We start from the raw sequence: 21,887 nt of genomic DNA on the forward strand, positions 1-21,887 counted from the left end.
CTGGCCAGCATAAGCAGTCCACTGGATTTTCATGCCCACATGGGAAGCTGGGCTATGTGGGCCTGTACACGGCCCATCTCAGCGGAGGTACAGAAAGGCCTGGCACCTCAGTAGTCTACACTGGCAAGTCAGATACTTGGGTATGGGAAACCAGGATCCAGTGGAGCTGGCATTGGCTCTGGGTTGCATGCTGATTTCCTAGGTGGGTAGTGGATGGGTCCTAGGCCATGAGTTTGCATCATTGCATGTGCCTGAGACTATTCACAGAGGAGGGCCCTTGGAAATCCTAACCCAGGCAAGGCAGACAAGCGAAGGAGGGAGAATGGCCAAGTAAGTACGGCCAAGTAAGCCCAAATGACAAAATGGGGACAGGCATTGTGGTACCTACTTGCCGGCGAAAGGTTGGTCATTCAGGAATGATGTGAGCTTTTGTTTTTGCAAGGACCCCAGGAGCATTTAAGCCCTCCAGCCTGTGCAGGCTAATTAAGAGGCTCTGCTCTCAGGGCCTACAGGGAGAGGAGCAGACAGAGACTCACAGCAGCCTTGGCTAATCGCCTTAAACGTCTCCTGTTTGCATAGCATAGACTCGGCTTGGCATCAGCCCAAATCAGCTTGTTTTCTCACTGTCAGGTTCAGATTCTGGAGATGCCATCCAAGACGTCAGTGTGCACCCTGAAGCCGGAGGCAGATGCCAAGCCAGGCATGCCCATGTGCCTGGGGCTGTGGCAGGTAAGACAGCATGCGCCAGCCACACCCGACAGCCCTGAGTCATGCCCCACTCAGGGTTGGATTTGTCATCAAATCTATGGGCACTGTCCCTTAGAGAACATGTGCCTGCTGTCCCCCTTGGCCCAAAGCTGACTAGACATTGGCTTTTCCTGGACTGGTGCTGGTGCTCGGAAGTTACCCCAAGAGAAACGCTGCATAGAAACCAGGTGCTGGTACCCACTCTCCATAGATCCTGGCTAGTGTGCCCCACAGATGTGGCTGTGAGGAGAGCACAGTTGGGTCAGCTGTGGGGTCTGCTCCCAGAAGCACTTGCCCATTTCCTCGGCACTTTGGCCCTTGACTCTGCTGAGGCCGAGGGGAACGCTAACTAACGAGCAAGCCTGTGTGGACCCCACAGTGCCGGGCATTTATTTTTGCCACTCCTTGACCTGATCGAGGTCCCAGAAACACTAGCATGATGTTTTCCCCAGTGGGCATTTCATGGAGATCTAACCTGTAGCCATTTTCTTTGTTCTTGACTGCTGTTTCTGTTGGAGGGTTGGGCGTCGTCTCCTGGGGCTGCTGCAAAAACTAGGCCCCAGGTAGACATCACATCCTAAGGTCTGGAGTCTCCCACCCCAACACCACAAAGACCCAGACGTTTTCAAGGTGAGGCTTTCCCTGGCCACATCCAGGTCAGCATCTTTCCCTCCTGGGTCACTTCTATTTACTGTACCTATCTGCAAGGAATGCCAGGAGCCTCAGCCTCAGTGTCTTAACTGGTACAGACAACAGTGGGCGGGTCAGAGGGTAGTGCCCTTGTGGGGAGGGATTTGTAACCCTGTGGCCATCTTCCTAGTTCTCATTGGTGACTTCTGCCTCATGCTTGCTGCCTCCTCAAACTCTCCTAAAAGTGAGATGAGATGACGGCTTGTTGAGTTAGGCATTGCCTGTATGGCCCACAAGAGGCATGGGAAGGGCCCCTCTGTGCCTGCCCCGGGGATTCTGTCTAGGGTGGATGGCAGGAAGATAGCCAGCCTGCTTTCATTGCAATTAAAAATCAATTTTTTTTATCTTATATGTATGGGTATTTTGTCTACATAAATGCGTGCATGCCCCTGAAGCTGGAGTTAAAAACTGCTGTGAGGCACTATGTAGGCGTTAGAAATCAAGCCTGAGTCCTCTGCAGGAGCGGCCAGTGCTTTTAACCACTGTGCCATCCCTCCGGCTTCTTAACCGAGAGAGTTGAGTTAGATTTGGGGTCTTCAGTAAGCTGATCCTCATGCGCTGCCTTTGCTGTGCTGCTTCCTGGAGAAAAGCCTTGCTGGGGACTGGGGTCAAGGCAGCGCTTCTGAGACCCTCCCTAGCAAAGTTCCTAGGGCATCCAAGTCTACAGCCTGACTCAGAGGCAGAGCCTAGGTCTTGCCTCTGTGTGTCCAGATGGGGCTCGCCAAGAGTTCCTGGGCACACCTCTGGGAAAATAAATGTACCCTCCTTCTGCCTCCCAAACTGCCTCACACTGAAGCATCCAAGGAGGCGAGCACAGTCCATACAGCTACTGGCACAGGCACCTGTGGTTGCTCCACTCCTGTTCTGCAACCTGGAAAACACAGGTCATTGCGCAATCGTGTAAAAATTCCATCAGAAAAAAAAATGTGTAGAAAGGGATGCACAAGCTTGTTAAGGTAATTAATATAGTTGACAGAAGGACAAATCACGGCTCTGTTGGTGATATAAATCCAACAGGAAACCCAAAGCTGCAAAAAGCCTCTAGTTACAGGAATGTTTCCTATTTTCTCCTAAATCCAGAAATTCTAGGATATGAACTCACTAATCTGAGTGCAGAAAAGTTTCCTGACTGGATAGGTTTTTCTGAGACACTAGGGTCTATCTTTAGTTTGCACCTTAAAGGAGCTCCCCTTCTTTGCTCCATAATTACAGGCTGTAAATCGGGCCCTCAGAGAAGGCTTCCTGTCTGAGTCTTGGGGCCTCTCCAGCTGAGTTGCAGTACACAGCATTGGGGTTCTGATAGGCTCTGGCTTGCTACCATCTCTCAGGCTGTCACTCAAAAGGCAGAAGAGGCTGCAGAGCCAGTCTTTGTCTCTAGGTCCCAGCTGAGGACAAGGAGCTGCTAAAGAGGGCAAGGCAGGGTGACCTCAGATCATGCAGCATCGAAGCTGTGATCATCAGAGGCCGCCTGGCGATAGGAACACTTGTCCAGCCTGTGGTCCCGGTCACTAGGAGGCTACAGGGACCAGGGTAGATGAAGTAGAACGAAATGGCCAGGTGCTAGGCTGTGGTGGTGACTGGCAGGGGCTGAAATCCCAGGGGAACCTTCTGGACCAGTCTGGCTCCTGCTCTGGCTGTGGCAGAGGATTCTTTTAGTAGCCCCTGGTATTGCTCAGGACTCACAGTCACAAGCTTTGTGCATGCCAGCTAGAGCTGCTACCGACGATGAGGCAGTCTGCAGTGTCCTGACTCCAGTGAAGAGAGGCAGCACAGCCAGGGCTGTAGGAGTGGGTGTAGACGCCTCCCCAGACCACTGCTAGGGCTCTAGCCTGAGACAGTTCTCTTAAGTGGACTTTAGGGTAGCATCTAGTACAAGCCATGCTGTGGCTGGTGATTAAGAGTGACAAGAGTTGGCGTGCATTCCTGACTGGAGTGCAAAGGGTTCTGGAATTCTTCCACCTGGCACTGCCCCTGCCGTGACCCAGCTCACAGCTACTTGTCTAAGCAGCCTGTCTGGTGGGGCAGACAGTGTGGATCTGCACAAATCACTTCCAAGCAGATGACCTGAGAAATGCCAGCAGGGAGCTCATCCCTGTGACAAAGCTTAGGAATAGTGCAGCAGGGCAGCCAGGGCCTCTGCAGAGCCAGGCAGAACCATTGTGCCCAGGACTAGACACACTCAGAGACCTGGCACAACCCTGCCTCTTAGGGTTATGGTCAAAGCACATAGTATGGCATTGGGGGCCGGGGCGGGGGTAAGGACTGAAGATGACACTAAAAATAAACCACCAGGAAAACACAGAAAGCTTCATGCCTCCTCCTGAGAGCCTCACTCCTTCCTGTTTTATATGTGTGGACTTGCATCACCAACAGGACACAGTCAGTTTACCAGCCATTTCTGGGGACATATAGAGGCTACCTCTATGGCAATTCAGGCCTTGGCAAGTTCCCTGTACTTGCAGAAAGTCTGGTAGTTGTGTCCTTTCTTAGTCCTAGGCATCTTTCCAGATGCCCTGTCCTACCCCACCACCACCACCACACACAAATACAAGGCACCCTACATCACACCCCCAGCCACTGCTTGCGGCAACCCAGAGAGCCATGGCCCTTGTGCTGTTTGTTAGATGCGTGCCATAGGCCTCCAGCTAGCCTGGGCCTCCTTGCTCAGCCCTGTGCAGTTTCTCTTGGGCTGCTGTGCAGTGCAGGGACTGATGGCATGTCCCTGAGGGTGACTTGGAATCCTGCAGCACTCTTCTTTTGTAGTTGTTTCAGAGGCTAAATAAACGAGCGTCAGCCCAGGGCGCAGAGCCCTCTGACCCTCGCCCTCATCCATCATGATAGTCAGGACCTCTCACACCAAACTTCCAGGGGTGGGGGCTTTTGCAGCTCCGTTAACAAAGCCCAACAAGGCCTTTTCACTGAGCTTTCAGCTTTCCTGCCTGATGGCTCTAGATGACTGGCCTCAACAAGGAGTGGCTTCAAGTCTTACACCTGGGGGTGATGAGGAAAAAGGATGAGTCTGTCCCTAGCTGCTCCACGGTGCTGGTGGGTGCCAGTGGGTATCATGCCATTCCTGCTTTGGACAGGATCCAGTGTGGGTGGAAATGCATGACTGTGTGAGGCCTGGGGGCTCAGCTAAACTGCTCTGGACTCCACCTACAGCTCCTCAGCTCTGCAGCAGCGGCCCTGCCAGCCCCATGAGAGGGGTGTGGGAGGCTGCTGGCTGTATGGAAAGCAAAGGAACTGTTCTCTGGCTGGGCCAACCCACTTCTGGGCATGGCTGGAGAAAGAGCTGTTCCCACAGCCCTAAAGCTTATTGAAGACAAGACCCTTTGAGAGCCAACCACTGTGCCATTCCCCACAGAGTAACTCCAGTCTCCGCCCCCTCCTTCTGGCTGGCTATGAGGATGGATCGGTAACCCTGTGGGACATCTCGGAGCGGAAGGTGTGCAGCCAAATCGCCTGCCATGAAGAACCTGTCATGGGCCTTGACTTCGACTCTCAGAAGGCCAAGGGCGTCTCAGGCTCTGCTGGGAAGGTATTGGCTGTCTGGAGTCTGGACGACCAGCAGTCCCTGCAGGTCAGTGCACAGGCCCGGGCCTCATTTATCCTGTTCTGCACTAACAGTCTGATAGGCCGAAACAATATTTAGGCATGAAGAGGAGCGGCTGCAGCTCCCTGGTTAATTAATCACTCGGAGGCAGTAGGGGAACAAGGGCCAGTGGGCGTGGGCTCAGCATTCACATGGTTTGGGTTTCTCCTGGACCTCGGGTTAACAGCCATCAAGTCTTGTCCATCTAGAAAAAAGGCACGTAGTGTCCAGGCAGACCAAACTCCTTTGTGAAAACTCAGAGGAATGTGGTCAGTAAGGAACTGATTAATCAAAGGAAAAAAGAAAGAAAGAAAGAAAGGAAGGAAGAAAGGAAACCCATGGAAAGCCCTGCAAAGCCATGGCCTGGCAGGAACTATAAGCTGGTCTAAGGAAGCCATTGGTCACCGAGGCCCTGGCTGAGCAGGGCTTGCTAGAGACCACAATGTTTCATGGATTGTCCCAGTTGGTATAGCCCCAGGATGGCCTCTGTCCCTCAGAGTGCAGCATGAGGGGCCCAGCTGGCTTGCTCCCCATTTGGGATGGTGGGATTGTGGCAGAAGTTGCAGAATATATATCCGACCTGGTTTTGTGCAGGCCCTGCAGGGGACAGGCTGCCAAGTCCCAGAGGCGGCTTGGGTACACAGTCTCAGGGCAGCAAAGGAGCCTGTTACCAGGAGTCTGGCCTTGGGAATAGCCCTAGTGAGAGAGCTGCATGCTCTGTGCAGTACCATGTGGCCATAGCTCATCTCCCAGCTTCACTGGACTTAGCCAGAACACTTAGGACAGAGCTAGGGGCCATGCCAACCCTTTGGGTATGATGGTCCTAGTTGCCTCCACCCAGTAGGAGGCTTCAGAGCTCATTACTGCAGCCCTCCCAAAGAGGGCAGGAAGTCTTGCTCAGCTGCGTCACACTGCCCGGCTCAGGCCTTGTGTTGAGGATTGGGTTTGCTTTGAGCATATCAGGGCTGGGCCTGAGTGCCTCTACCAGTTCCTGAGGCATGTGGGTGGGTGGGGAAAGTCCGGGCTCGGCTGATGCTGGATGGCATCCAGGGTCTTGAGGGCATCACTAAACCCAGGGTACAAATTAGGGCCTTATCATGGGGCCATTGCGGGAAAGGGACTGATCGTGGCAGTAGATAGGGAGTCAGGGGAAGCCCTAGGGCAGAAGGAGGCTGATGTGGGCTAGAACCATAAGAGGAGCCCAAAAAGATGACATACTGTGGTTTGGGGACAGTGACTGGCTAAGTAGAGGGAGGTCCAGCAGTGCCGCACTAGGGAGCAGAGACAGCATAGATAACCTGGCCTCCCCACCCCCACTGCCCAGTAGGAAAGGGAAGGTGGGCAGTCAGGCCCACTGGTAAGGCAGGCTTTGACCCATAGTCCTGAGCTCTGATCATCCCTGTGCTGGGCACTTAGTGCATTCAGAGTAAAACTGCCCTGTGTTTGCATTCATCCATCCTTTCCTTGGTGTCTTAGAAACCCACAGGGTCCCTGCTGTAAAGGAAAGGACCTCCAACCTGCAGAAGAATCCCTAAGCCCCGTGTTAGTGCATGTGGGAAAGCACAGTAGCCAGCCACTGGATCTATGTGTCCTGAGGCCCCCTCACCAGGTGCTGAGACCAGCAAGTAGGCTTGGGGTCTCCTTCACACACTCCCCACTGCCTCTGAAGCCTGGAAAAGGGCAGCAGCAGGGCCCTGTGGGTGCAGCATCCATCTCCCTTGTGGCTTGATTCTCATCAGCCTGAAGGCCGAGGACCGACACCTAGGCAGCTCCTGCTAGCTGCGCAGCTCCTACTCCTGCCTCTTGTGCCCACTCTGGGGAGGAAGCCCTTCCAGCCTGTGTCTTCTTGGACTCTCCCAATATGTTTGGGAAACAGCTGCTGGGACTTAAGACTTAATTTATGGGCTTGTTCCAGTCCAGAGATGAACTTTTACTCTACTAATGAATTGAAAAGTTAAAGCAGAAGGGAGCTAGGAACTGCAGCCTGGAAGTAGTTGGGGTGATGTGGGCAGGGCCTGGCTCAGCACTACACATCAAAGGAGGTGGAGAGCCCCAGCCCCCCTGCTGAGATTGCCTTCCTGCTTTTGGGGGGGGGGGGGTGAGGATGACTCATGACTCCAGTGAAGGCCCAGTGCTGTTTCACCCAGTCAGGCCCAGGGCTGGCCCCAGAGGCCGCAGAGATCCCTCTTCTGTAAAGCCCCGTGCTCTGGGAAGGAGCATCTGATGATTTGCCAAGGCAAGCCATTTAAGCTCATTCCTAACACCTGAGACATGAGATGGCCTCCTGTCCACAGCATCCTTGCTGGTGCCATGGCACCAAAATATGGCCGCCTGCCTTGGCCCAAGCCCCATGGTGGTTCAGACGTGCCTTCCTCACATCCTCCTGCTAAAGCCTCTGAGGAACCCAAATCAATCTCCCAGCCACTCGGGACGCAGATCCCTGGCTGAGGCGCCCGCAGCCTAGCATGGGTAATCAGAACCAGATGGCGCCGTGCCGAGCATTCCTGGCACCTGAGGTCATGAGTTGTAAGAGCCACTGGTGGCCACACATCCTTCTGGAGGGTCCTGAGCCCAGGCCAGAGCTCAGCCAGGGAGGGGCTGCTATGACCAGCAGGATGCCTGTAGAGGACAACCTACTGCAGAGTGCTCGGGGAACCTCAAGCCCGCCTCCCCGAGGTGGCTCTGCTGCAAGGCATCAAGCCTGAGCCTCAGACAGTGTCAGGTACAGGTGGCACCCAGGCCCTGCTCCTCCCTCCACATGGAGTAGGGCCCATAGCCTTGAAGCAGGGACTGATTTACAGCCGATAGTGTTTTAGGTCTTTAAGTAATAACAAGACTCCCCCACCCTATTGAGCCCTGGGCCAGAACAGCTCAGTGTGCTTGGCAGAAAGTCCCAGCTGTGTGCTCATCTGCAGTCCTGGTTGTGCCACAGCCATGGCCTCCGCAGAGCCTCTAGGGTCAGCAAGTCAGAAACTGCAGGGTCACCGCCATGTGCACCAAGAGTGCTTACCCATACCGAAGCAGCACACAGGGTTTGCGGTGGGGTCGTGGGCGCCAAGCAGCTGCTAGTGAAACATGAGGATGCTATGTCTTCCATGCCCCTGCTCATCTTTCTCATCCTCAGGAGCACGGCCCCAGGGTGGGCGCCGGCCTTTCCCCAGGTGAGGCTCCTACCAGGCTTTCAGTCTCTTCACCTCCCTGGAGACCAGTCCTCCATGCCATACCTGTTTCCAGGTATGAAGGGGTCGATGTGGACTTACTCCTATCCCAAAGGGCCATGGTTGGTCAGAGTTGGCAGTTTGGCCCCTCTCATATCAAGAACTAGTCGGGAGGCAGGAGAAAGTCAGTATAAGGACCTGCCCTCTGTCCTTGCACACCTCTCTGCCTCTGAGGAGCACAGTCAGGGCTCTGTTGGACCTCACCACACAGTAGCAGGCAGCCAGCTACAGGGTTAGACACTGCTCTCTTCTCTCTGGGAATCAGCAGTGTTGGTAAGTTCCTGGGACAAGCGAGGAAGTGTCCCTAGTCCCGAGTGGGTTCCAGTGGGGTCTCCTCTCAATCTTGGCCAAGCCAACGCTCCCAGGGAGACAAGGATAAAACAGTTCTAATCCAGTCTGCCGCACAGGTTCTCAGCCCCTAGTTTCCCCAGGACCATAGCACTCCAGTCTTAGGAGGAGCAAGTGGATGTGTCTGCAGGCATGGGCGGGCCCCACATGCATGCTCAGGCACACCATGCCACAGCATCTGCCCCACACCCTGCTCCGGCACAAGCTCTGAGTTCAGCCTGTGTGTGGAGCCCAGTGAAGACAGAGAACCATGTAGAGGGAGTGTTGGAGGGTGCACGTCAGCTGTCAGATGCTTTGCACACAGAGGACCCACCTGAGCTCATGGACAGTTGAGCTCTGCAGCCCTTTTAACTGCTTGTGCCCACACACTGGCGGGAAGCATTTAGAATCAGAGCTGGGCCTCTGACAAGTGAGAACATAGAATGTGGGCAGAGCATCCAGGACACACATAGGCAGCCTGGCCAAGAGACAGGAGGGGTCTGGAAGAAGTGGTCAGTGACCAGAGAGTGTTGGCAGGTCCATGGATGGGAGCCAGGCACTGGAGAGGCATCTGGAAGGGCAGAGGAGAGCATGGCAGCAATTGGCCTGGAGGACCGAGTTGCTTTGTCACTGGCTGGGACCCAGACCTGTCACATCTAAGCAGGTCACCTTGGATGGAACTGGACCAGTAGGCTGTGTTTCCTGTTGTGCTGTGACACACAGGTTCTCATTGGGTGTCGTTGGATTGTGAATGTGTGCTAGGTTTTGACAGATGTGTTTCTTGCCTCTTTCTAGCGGACACAGGTTTTCTTTCTCTCTATGTATGGACAGGTGTATGTGCATGTGAGCAGAAGCCAGAAGAGGGTATTAGATCCCCAGAGCTGGAGTTACAGGCAGTTGGGAGCTGCCTGACATGGGTGCAAGAGTAGTATTTACTCTTAGCTGCCGAGCTATCTCTCCAACCCTATGCACTCATCTTTTGAGCCAGAGTCTCTTACTGAGCCCAGAGCTCACCAGTTCACCTAGACTGGCTGCCAGGAAGCCCCAGGATCCTGTCTCCACCTTCCCAGCACTGAGATTAAAGGCAAGCACCAATGCGCTGGGCTTTTCATGTGGATGCCCAAGCTAAGGTCCCTGCACTTGCTTAGCAGACGCTTTACCAACAAAGTCATTTCCACAGCCTTGGATTTTCTTCTCGACTCTTAATTTAGTAAATGCAATTGTTGTTTTCCCATTAGTATCAAAGCAACAAAATAAAGCCTACTGCGGGAGTGTGTGCCTATACTCTCAGCTCCTCAGAAGGCTGAGACTTGAGCTTGGGAATTCAAGACCATTCTGGCCACGTGGTGAGGCTGCATCTCAGATAATGCGCTGCACCACGGCTGGGTCGGAGCGTGGCTCTGTGGGCTGACTGACACCTGCCCACTCTACCATATGGTTCTGCTGACAGAGTTGAGGGTACAGGAGCTGCAGAGCAACCCCTGCTCTCCTGCTCACTGGCTAAGTCTGGGCTGTTTTACTGCAGGGCCGGGGGGTCTAGTGGGGAGACTGGCCTCTTCCTGCTCAGACACTTGGCCTGAGTTGCTTTCAGTTTGGTCTCTGCATGCTGGGCTTGAGTTGGATGGGGTGGGAGTGGGGGGGTATTGGTCATGTTTTTCTGGACTTTTAACTTTAAGTGTGAAAATCTTTACATACTTGTCTGATGAACATTTTGTAGTTGTTGGTGGCTGGTATGTCACCTACGTTCTTCTTCAGTCCTATCCGTGTCATTTCTTCCTCTTCTTACTGTCCATGAGCATACTCAGTCATCCCAACTCATGTTGGCGATGGCACCATCAGTCCCAGTTTCTCTGTCTGTGTTCCCATAAGGGGACCCTGTAGCTGGTTCCCACACTGCTAGATATGCCTCACTTCTAGGTGGACCCTGTCTTTCTTTTTTATAATTTATTTATTTTTATTGTATGTGCATTGGTATTTTGCCTGCATGTATGTCTGTGTGAGGGTGTCAGATCTTGGAGTTACAGACAGTTGTGAGCCGCCATGTGGGTGCTGGGAATTGAACCTGGGTCCTTTGGAAGAGCAGTCAGTGCTTTTAACCACTGAGCCATCTCTCTAGCCCCAACCCTGTCTTATTTGTTCTCTGGCCTCTGAACTGAGCTGATTGGAGTGGTTTGGTTTTTTTTGGGGGGGTTGTTTTGTTTTGTTCCAAATGTTTGATTCCCCACCCCACACCCCAGTTATCTTCTAGATTTCAAATTCTAACTTAATTACATTGTGGTCAGAGAACAAGGTCTGAATGATTTCAGTTCTCTGAAATGCAGAGAGCTGGCCTGTTTGCATCAGTGGGCCACATGTGTGTGAGGAGGAAGTGTCTCTACATAGATGCCTGTTCACAAAGCACACATATGGCCAAGGCCCTGAGGTATGGGAGACCCTCATGCTGGTCCTTGCCTCTGCCCCTAGTTCAAGTTTTAGGTTTTCTTAACCTTCCTGGCCCTTCAAGATGTAGGTGTGTTTCTTGTGGAACTAGCTCTTGTCCTACGGTTGCTGTTTCTTCTTTTTCTTTTATATTCTTTTATACATTTTCTTTTATTTTACTTTTTAAGTTTTTTCTGTGTGTTTTTGTTTTGTTTTTTGAAACAGGGTTTCTCTATGTAGCCTTGGCTATCCTGGAATCGCTTTGTAGACCAGGCTGGCCTCAAACTCACAATGATCGCCAGCTTCTGCCTCCCAAGTGCTGGGATTAAAGGCGTGTGCCACCATGCCCTGCTTTAAAACACATTTTTATTTTATGTGTGTGGGCATGTGTGTTTCTGTTAGTCAGCTGTGTGCAGTGCTAGCAGAAGGCATCAGATTCCCAGAAACTGCAGTTACAGATGGCTGTCAGCTAACACGTAGGTGATGGGAGTCAAACCTGGGTCCTCTGGAGGAACAGAAAGTGCTCTTAATGCCTGAGCCATTTCTCCAACCCCCTTACTTTAATTTTTTTTTTAGACAGTTTCATGCAGCCCAGATTGCCCTCAGTCACGGATGACTGTGAACTCCTGACCCTGACTCTATCTCCCAAGTACTAGAGTGATGTATGTGCCACCACAGCAGCCCAGAGGGCTACATTTTATACAGTGAACAGTACAACCCTAAAAAATGTAAAGTTTCTTTATATAGTCCTGGCTGTCTTTAAACTCACTGTGTGGGCCAGGCTAGACTCAAACTCACACAGATCTTCCTGCTTCTGCCTCCTGACTGCTGAAATTAAAGGTCTGTGCCATCAAGCCTGGCATGCTGGAACGTTCTTGAACAGTAGCCCTTCTCCCATAAATCAAGGCCATTTTTCAACTCTTTGGTGGGATCTCAAGATGGTAGGCGTGGTGGCCTCTGAGTATGTGTGAGTGGGTTCTGATAGGCTTGTGCTCTAGAAAGGCCTCTGTGGGGCCTGTAGTCCTGGATCCAACCTGCACGGGCTGTTGTCAGGGCAACCCCCAGCCTAGAAATCTCCATAGTGGATCTGCCACACAGGGGTCTTAGACATTATGTCTTTGATCTGCACCACCTTCAGAACCAAGTCTGGTGTCTCACACCTTAACCTCAGCACTGGAGGTGGAGGCGAGACTATCAGGAGGTCAAGGCAGCCTTGGCTACACAGTGAGTTCAAGACCCACCATCCTCAGCCTAAAGCTCTTTTTTTCCCCCTCATATTTCTTCTTAGATCTGTGAATTCTTTAGAAATCTATTAACTAATCTCCAAATACTTGTTGACTTGATAGGTATCTTTAATCTAGTCAATCCTGTTGTTAGTCTCAGTGCTTATGAGCACGTGGCCTCATTTTGGCCCTGTGTGTAGCACTGTCTACGAGAGCAGACTTCATACACCTGGTGAAGACAGGTGCAGCCCAGCTGTTGGCAATCTTATGTTAGCTTGATGTAGGTCACATGAGCCAGGCTGTGGTTCAAATCCTTACTGATTTGGGCTGCAGTCTGGTTTTCTGCCAGTTCCTGAGGAGGAGTCTTAGGACCCTGCACCCTTTATTTCTGCCAGTGTTGCTTCGTGATCTTTGAAGTGCTATGAGGTCTGTAAGCATTTCAGATACTTGCTTCCTCCTTGCAAAGGGCCCATTCTTCCTTAGGTTATATGTAGGTATGTGTGCGTGTGCTTGCTTCTTTGTTTATGTGTGTGTTGTATGCTTGTGTGTATGTATGCATATATGCTTGTGTGTTTGTCCTTGTGTATGCTTGCTGTGTGTATGTGCTTACGTGTGTGTGCTTGTGTGTGTATGTGCTTATGTGAGTGTGTTTATGCTTGCTTGTGTGTGATTGCTTATATGTGTGTGCCTGTGTGTGTGTGTGTGTGTGTGTGTGTGTGTGTGTGTGTGTGTGTGTGCGTGTGCGTATGTATGTGTACCAGAGCAGGGGAACAAGGAGGGAAAGGAGAGAGAGAGAGCATTGGGATGGAGATCAGGACTTCCCATGTGCTAGGCAAGCACTACCACTGACCTGCACCCAGCCTAGTGTGCCCTCATGGTGCTCTTTGTCCAGAAGCTGGCCTGAGCTAATACTGAACAGCAGCCTGTTTTCTCAGCTTTGCCCTTTTCACAGTACATCTTTTCTATGCTTTTACCTTCAGCCTATTTTTATTGGTGTATATATGAAAAAAATACCTTTATGAATGACATGTTATTTCTTGCTTTTGTGGGTGGGGCAAGATCTCACTGTGTAGACCAGGCTGGCCTTGAACTTATCAGATCTGCCTGCCTCTGCCTCCTACATGCTGGCATTAAAGGCGTACACCATTGCACAAGGCTGTGTGTTGCTCTTTTAATGCTTTCTGACAGTCACTGTGTTCTAACTGTAGCTCTGGTCCATTTGTATTCAGTGTTCTGATCAGGAATGGGGCTGAGTCCATGTCTGTGTTTGCAGTCCTCTGTCTGCTCCGGTCTTTGACCCTCTGCTGCTCATTTCCGTGTTTCTCCAATAGATCCACTACATCTGTGCCCACTGTGAAACAGTGCGCGCGCTGAGACCCTGCGCTGCCAGGCTGTCCTGGGCTTCTGTGTGCTCATCCTCTTGGACTGGTTCTGCTTTAGACAGTTTGATTGGGTTTTTAGTTTTGTTTAATTTTGTTTCTTGGAGGGTTTTTTGTTTGTTTGTTTGTTTGTTTGCTTGTTTGGGTTTTGGTTTTTGAGTCAGGATTTTTCTGTGTATCTCTGGCTGTCCTGGAACTCATTCAGTACGCCAGCCTGGCCTTGAACTCAGAGACCTGCATGCCTCTGCTGGGACCAAAGGCTCGTGCAATCATGCCCAGACTCTGAAGCAGTTTTTTATAAACTTAAAATCACAATATTTTAAAAAACTATTATGTATACATGCCCAGAAGAGGGCATCAGGTCACATTATAGATGGTTGTGAGCCACCATATATATGGTTGCTGGGAATTGAACTCAGGACCTCTGGAAGAGCAGCTAGTGTTCTTAACCTCTGAGCCATCTCTCCAGCTCCAAAACCACAATATTTTTAACAGATTTTTACTTTTGTCTGTGTGTTGTGTATGATGCATGCCATGTACACAGGCGCCCGCGGAGGCCAGGAGAAGGCACTGGAGCCCCAGCAGCTGGAACTAGCAGGTGGTTGTAAGCACCATGTGAAGGAGGAGGCGCCAATGTGCTCTTCCTGCTAAGCACCCCCTGGCCCAACAAACACACACACACAGACACACACACGTGCACGTGCAGAGTGTTTAATATTTATCAGCAACTGCCAGCTCTGACACTTTCCTTGTAGACTCAGGTCTTGTCTAGAATTCAGCCCCTTTCTCTGAAAGAATATATTATTTATCTGTGTGTTTGTGTGCTGTGCATGTGCACAGGACAGCTTGCAAGAGCAGGTTTTCTCCTACCCTGTGGGTTCCAAGGATCATACTCAGGTTGTCAGCTTGGTAGCACGCATTTTGCCGTCTGAACCAGCTCGCTGGTCTAGTTCACTTTTTAATTTTTTTTTTTTTTTTTTTTTTTTTTGAGACAGAGTTTCTCTGTGTAGCCTTGGCTGTCCTGGTCTCACTTTGTAGACCAAGCTAGCCTCAAACTCACAGAGATCCACCTGCCTCTGCCTCCAGAGTGCTGGGATTAAAGGTGTGCACGAGTTCAGTTCACTTTTTTATAGAACACTTTCTAATCTGCTATTCGCCCCGTGTATATTTATTCTAGCTGATATTGTCAGCGCTATACTTTCTGTTCTTTTTGTAACTTTTACTCTATACTGATAATTCCTATGTGCTTACTCCACATAATGTTGTAAATATTTGAATAAATTTTTCTTTAGATTTTATGTATGTGTCGTGTGTGTATGTATGCATGTTTGCACATGTGTGAGTGCATGTATGTGTTCATGTATGAGCATGCATGTGTATGAGGCACTGAAGTTGATGGTGAATGTCTTCCTTGATAATTCTCCAGTGTGGTTATTAAGACAGTTGCTGTCTTCTGTCGCTGGGCCTAGAGCTTACCAGTTCCAACTAGCCTAGCTCATCAGCTTGCCCAGGATCCCCTATCTCCGCCTCTCAAATGCTGGGGTTTCAAGTGGCCACTGGACCTTCCTGGGGTTTTTCCATGGGTCCTGAAGATCCGAACTGAGGCCTTCACACTCTGTGTCATCGCATAGCCCTTTACCTTTCACAGGCGTCTTTATTTGCTGTATTCGGTACCTGCACCATCTGGGGATCAGTTTCCATTGGCTGGATTTTCCCTTGATTATGGAGCACCTAGCCCTGCCTTCCTGTGTGTCTAATAACGCCTGCCAATGTGCTGGTGATGAAGACACTGAATCCTCTTATTTTGAGCTGATGAGCGTCTATCTGCCTCTTCTCTAGTGGTGGGTTTAGTGGCTGGCTGTTCACTTTGGACTTGTGTGGATGTGGCGTCATGCTGGGTTGGGGCAGGTTTGTAGAAAAGCCATCCCCGCCACCTCCATTGTGGTTGCACTGCAACACCGGCCCCCACCACCACCCCATGCCGACCTTGCCAGGCCTGGCTTCTCGCTTTGGTAGGTGTCTAAAGCAGGCCTCACTCCTAGGTGATGTGAGGCCAGGGGCTCAGCCAGCCCATCTTTAGCTCTTACTGGTGATATCTCATACCTGTTCCAATTTAAAGCCCTGTGACAGCTTCCCTGGCAGGCCTGTCATCTGCTGTGAACATACATAGCCTAGCCCAAGCAAGGCCTCCCAGGGAACCTACATCTAGTCCTCAGCCTCACAGTCACATCTTGCTCCATCCTGCCACCTCATCCTCACAGACCTCAGCCTTCTAGTTAGTTGACCCAGATTTTGATCAGTCTCCTCAGCTTAATATGACTATTATATTCCAGCTTGATTTTGTCCCCAGGCAGAGAATGCCAGGGCCCCGCCTCTGCCTGTGTCCAGGGCCCCGGCCTCTGCCTGCTGTCCAGGGCCCCGCCTCTGCCTGTGTCCAGGGCCCCCGCCTCTGCCTGCTGTCCAGGGCCCCCGCCTCTGCCTGCTGTCCAGGGCCTATCCACAATCACTTTGTGTTTTCTGTTTGCCTTCATGGCTGTTTCCAGCAAAGTGACTAGTTAGTCAACAGACACTGTGTTGTAAGCACTCTGTGACAGATGAGCCTCTTTGCTGAACACAGTCACAGCTCTTGAGTGTGACCTGTACCTTTGACCAGGGCTAGGTACCAAGCTTTATCTTACTGCTTTGGGTTTAGAACCCCAATGGTCCCCCGCTTCTCCCCTCATGTTCTGGCTTATCTGCTGTTTGACACTTTGGAGTCTCCTTTCTACATAGCTCAGATTTAAATTTAACATTAGGTAGAATTTAATCATGAAACCAGAGAATATTTATATTTTTTGTTGCTTCACTGTTATCATATACAGATATTCAAAGCCAGATAACTAGGAAACCAGGCATCTCCCCTCAGTGGGAAGGAGGAGGAAATATGCTGATTTGCCATCCTTTATGGTGGGAGGTCCTTACAGGGCACAAGTCCTCAGCAGCACCTGTCTTTCTCGTCACCCGCCCATGCTTCTGTTAGTTACATAACTGGTTTCTAGCCATAATCCCCATGTCTTGTGCCTAATCCCATAGGTAAGTAGACTCAGTGCCGTCTGCCAGACCGCTCACTGCAGCTGCCTAGCTACCTCCTGCAAGACTGGAGTTAATCCTCTTGTTCTTCCAGAAGGACTTCGGCAGCAGTATTCTTTCAGTTCTCACATGTTCATAAATGTCTGTCTACTGTTTTCACAGTTGAGTGACAGTTTGGCTGGATATAAAACTCTCGGGCCATAGTCCCCTTCTGCCTGTGTGAGCATTGCTCCACTGTCTGCTGGCACATACGTAGCCCTGGAACTTTCAGGTGACAGCTTCTACAGGGCCCTCATCTTCCATGTGATTGGAGGGGGAGGGACTGGCTATCAGAAGGTCTTTCTTAACTCTTAACCTTACTGATTTTAGAGTGTTTTACTGTTGAATGATTTTACAGCCTTTCTTCGGACTTAGATTCTAAAACTTTCCTTTCAATACATTGCAGTTGCTCTTCTGTTGCCCTCCATGTTTTCTCTGGTCCATTTCAACTGGTTTGCTATCACTTGGTTTATTTTTTAATCTTCCTGCCCTCCCACACCCCATCTCACTTCATTCAAGATCTCCATTGGTGTCCTGGAGAGATGGTTTAGCGGTTAATAGCACTGCTCTTCCAGAGGTCCTGAGTTCAATACCCAGCAACCACACGGTGGCTCACAACCATCTATAATGAGATCTGGTGTCCTCTTCTGGCCTGCAGGTGTACATGCAGGCAGAATACTGTATAACTAATAATCTTTTTAAAGAATGTTTATTTATTTATTTTTACAACAAATATATTTTATTAATTTATTCATATTACATCTCAATGGTTATCCCATCCCATGTATCCTCCCATTCCTCCCTCCCTCCCACTTTCCACTTGCTCCCCTCCCCTATGACTGTGACTGAGGGGGACCTCCTCCCCCTGTATATGCTCATAGGGTATCAAGTCTCTCCTTGGTAGCCTGCTGTCCTTCCTCTGAGTGCCATTGGGCCTCCCCATCCAGCAGACGTGGTTAAATATGGGGCACCAGAGTTTGTGTGAAAGTCAGACCCCATTCTCCACTCAACTATGGAGAATGTCCTGTCCATTGGCTAGATCTGGGTAGGGGTTTGAAGTTTACTGCACGCATTGTCCTTGGCTGGTGCCATAGTTTGAGCAGGACCCCTGGGGACAGATCCTCCTGTCATAATGTTCTTGTAGGTTTCTAGGACCCTTTGGGACCTTCTATTTCCCCATTCTCCCATGCTTCTCTCACCTAGAGTCCCAATAGGATGTCCTCCCCTCTATCCCACTTTCCTGGTAAGTGAAGACTTTCATGGGACATGCCCCTTGGGCTAGTGTCCAGATATAAGTGAGTATATACCATTTGACTCTGCTTCTGGGTGAACTCACTCATTATGATCATTTCTAGTTCAATCCATTTGTCCACAAATTTCAGGAGTTCCTGGTTTTTAATAGCTGTATAAATAACAATCTTTAAAAAAAAAAAAAGCTTGGCATTGGTGCTCATTCCCTTCACTTATTTCTTCCTCCTTCCTGAACCCTGCCAAGTCCCACACTGATTGGCTGCTTGACTTCCTGATAACCCACTTTATCACATTGTGCTTTGTTAATTTCTAGCTAAATTGCTGGGTGCCCACTTCTACTGGCTCCCATGGATGTTGCCATTCATTTTTCCTACTTCTTTCTTTATTTTTCCTTGTATCTGTCTGTCTTTCTCTTCTTTTCTATTTTTTTTTCTTTCCTTTTCTTGGCTTTTTCTGTGTAGCCTTGGCTGTCCTATACTCACTTTGTAGACCAGGCTGGCCTTGAACTCACAGGGATCCTCCTGCCTCTGCTTCCCAAGTGCTGGCATTAAAGGTGTGTGCCACCACACCCAAATCTATTCTTTCTTTCTTTCTTTTTTAAGATTTATTTATTTATTTATTATGTATAAAGCATTCTGCCTGCATGTGCACCTGCCCACCAGAAGAGGGAATCAGATCACATTATAGATGGTTATGAGTCACATGTGGTTGCTGGGAATTGAACTCAGGACCTCTGGAAAAGCAGACAATGCTCTTAACCTCTGAGCCATCTCTCCAGCCCTTTTCTTTCTTTCTTTCTTTCTTTCTTTCTTTCTTTCTTTCTTTCTTTCCTTCTTTCTAAAGCAGAATCTCATTTATGTAGTTCTGTCTGGCCTGGAACTCTCTATGTAGATCAGCCTGGCTTCAAACTCACAGAGACCACCTGTCCCTTTTCTCCAGAGTGCTAAGATTAAAGGCACGGACCACTATGCATGGCCTCCTTGTCGCCTTTTTGGAGGCAAAGGGTGATACGGCCCTACTAGAAGCCACTGAAGACAAAGAGGACTAACAGCAAGCTTGTGGCTCAGGGGCAAGCCACTCACAGGAACAGAGATGTCAGGTGGCCGGGCACAGGGCAGGCCTGTGTAACCAAAGGAGCCATGTTCATTGCTGGAGCAGAGACCCTGAGACAGGGCGGCTTTATAAAGGCTCAAGTTTAGCTCAAGTTCTGGAGTTCTAAAGGTTGGGTGACTGTACCGGTCTTGCATTTGGCAAGGGCACAGTGAATGACACTGCAGAGACTGTATAGAGCAGTAGGCCACACTGACAGACAGAAATCCAGAGAAATGGGAGTCCCATAGCCAGCAGGGAGCACACATGTGATTTCTCCTGCCTCTTCCAGTGCCAACTACCCCACTCTGTACTTATCCCATTTTTCTATTACAACAAAATGCCTAAGACTGCTAAGACTGGGCCGTGTATAAAGGATAGGAGTTTAGGGCCAGAGAAATGACTCAGTGGTTAGAACTGGCTGTTCTTGGAAGGACCAGGGTTCAGTTCCCAGCACCCACATGGCAGCTGTTTGTGCTGTCTGTGCCTTCTGTGGGTGCTGCATGCACATAGTGCCCAGACACACGTCAGACAAAACATCCAACACAAAAAATAAAAATGAATACAATTTTATTTTAAAATAGGGGATTATTTGGCTAGTGGTGCAGAAATCCAGGAAGCTCAAAGCCTGCATCTGCGGAGCGCCAGTCTCCACATGGAGACTATCCCAGACAAGACAGGACAGGCTGCCCGCTCAGATCTCCTCTTGTAGAAAGCCACTGATAGGCCCCGTGATTTCACATAGCCCTGCCAAATACCCACTGTAGCTAGCATTAATAGGTGAATTTGAGAATCAGGTTACTGACTATGAACTCCTGGGTGCACATTCAAGCACGGCACCTTGTCCTTCTCTCGGCTGCCCCCAAATCCCTCCCTCGTCTCTGGGTCTTATTCACCTCTTGGTGTTATTTTTGGTGAATTTACATCCCCCACGTGCCGCAAGCCTCAGTGGAGGTTCTCCAGGAGAGACACTGACTGAGAACCCAGGGCCTGGCCTCCCAGGTTCCTCCAGGGCCGGAGTTGTCCAAGCAGCCTAAGAGGAAGCACAGCACAGCCTTATAGCCTTGCGTGCCTGAGGAAGCCCCCGCTGTGACCATGCTGGGAGGAGGGGGCCAGATGGACAAGAACGTGTAGCTTTCACAGAGCCTGTGGCAGAGTTGGGACAGGATGGGGGTATTTGGCCACGGATTGCAGCAGACCCAAAAGCAGCCTAATTATTCTTGCTCTGCCTGCTTATAGGTATACAGGACTCATGAGCTCACCAATCCTGGAATTGCTGAAGTCTCCATCCGGCCAGACCGTAAAATCTTAGCCACAGCAGGCTGGGACCATCGCATCCGTGTGTTTCACTGGAGGACGATGAAGCCACTGGCTGTTCTGGATTTCCACAGTGCTTCTGTGTACTGCGTGGCCTTTGCCGCTGATGGCTTGCTTGCTGCAGGGTCCAAGGACCAGCGTATCAGCATCTGGTCACTCTACCCCTGCCCGTGACCTAGCTATAGAACACTGTTGTCTTACTTCAGTCTTGACCCAGCCCTGTGGAAGGTCCTCAAGGCCTTCTGAGGACAGCGAATTGTGGCCAAAGGTCCTGGAATCCACTTTCTTCATGAGATTCCCTGTTCCTTTTGTGGCCTGTCATTCAGACGATAAACACCTGGCACGTGTAGCTTGATAAGAGGCACAGCTTAGGCCTGCTAGTGTGGCCAGCCTAAACATATTTGACAATAAATTTTCCATTGCCAGCCTGAAGCTGGGTCAAGGTGGGAACTTTCTGTGAAGATGTCCCCGTGTTTTCCCCTTAGGGTCAGAGCATCCAGATCCCCTGAGAGGCCTGTCACCAGTCTTTTAAGCTGGTAGTTCTGGGTGCAGGTACTCAGGGCTTGGCCTCGGGCGGCTGTATAATCCCACAGTGGCTGGCTGCTACATCCCCTGGCTCTTTGCCCCAGAAATGTTCAGGGATTCCTGACATCCAGGGTTGAGGTCAGGATGAGGAAAATGGAGGCAGGAGAGGATTTAATGGGATGGCCAAGGTGGTCAGAGGAGGGAGAGCTTGTAGAATGCAGCATAGTCCAGCTAGAAGACCAGGAAAGGAAGCACTAGCCTGTGACAGGGTAAGGTAAGAAGGACAGCCTGTCTCCCAGGGAACTGCAGGAGACAAAGGGAAGCAGCTGACACAGGCAATGGGCCAGGGCCTCTGTAATACGCAGGGCACAAGCATAGCTATGAGGTACGTGGAGTAACAAGGCCTTGAGTCAGGAGTGAGCGCCTAAAGCCTCTTTGAATGTGTGGCTGACCAGTGGTAAGCAGCCTCTGAGGTAGTGTTGACTGAGGGGCTGGGCTGTGAGGTAAGGCTGCAACTAAAAAGTGTGGACCGCAGACCTTTCCTTTCCCATCATTGCCCCAAAGAGCCGGAGCGCCCCCAAGTGCCGCCCCTCCTGGTCTCTGGTCCACAGTAGACACTACATATAGCCTGCTGAGGCTGAATGTTTCTGTGCTGAAAGTGTCATACAACCACAGGCTAGCCCGGTGTCTCCAAGCTGGGGAGCGCATGTGGGAGGCTGGGAAAGGAGTGTGTGGTTCAGGTGAAATATGTGCAGTAAGAACTATCTTGGTGCCGCAGCTCCAGGGCCAGAACAAGCTCAGTTAAATTGGCAGTAAGTTAGTTAAACACAGTCCAAAAGGTGTTCGTACATGGGAAGCTGAGAAGCCATTTGGAGGAGGAAGGGATCCAGTGGTTAGGAGATGGGAGTGTGGCCTGCTGCAAGTGGGTTGCGAGGATGTTCCTCTTGCCCTACAATGAGGGAGGCAGTTGCCAGGGGAGCCCAGAACCCTCAGCGGCCTTCAT

At 50.6% G+C, this 21,887-nt stretch overlaps 1 protein-coding gene across 2 annotated transcripts in view; it reads left to right on the plus strand.

Annotated features, from left to right (window-relative positions):
* The window catches only part of Gnb1l (G protein subunit beta 1 like), a 62,730-nt gene extending 41,521 nt beyond the window's left edge, over positions 1–21,209 (plus strand). For both annotated transcript variants that reach the window (XM_051150675.1, XM_051150674.1), the window contains exons 5-7: positions 631–729; positions 4,802–5,017; positions 20,282–21,209. In XM_051150675.1, coding sequence (XP_051006632.1) covers positions 631–729; positions 4,802–5,017; positions 20,282–20,533 — 567 coding nt within the window. In that variant the 3' untranslated portion in view covers positions 20,534–21,209. The remainder of the gene's footprint in view (positions 1–630; positions 730–4,801; positions 5,018–20,281) is intronic.
* The last annotated feature ends 678 nt before the right edge of the window (positions 21,210–21,887 follow it).

The sequence above is a fragment of the Acomys russatus genome, chromosome 8, assembly GCF_903995435.1.
Source record: "Acomys russatus chromosome 8, mAcoRus1.1, whole genome shotgun sequence".
NCBI classification, from domain to species: Eukaryota; Metazoa; Chordata; class Mammalia; order Rodentia; family Muridae; genus Acomys; species Acomys russatus.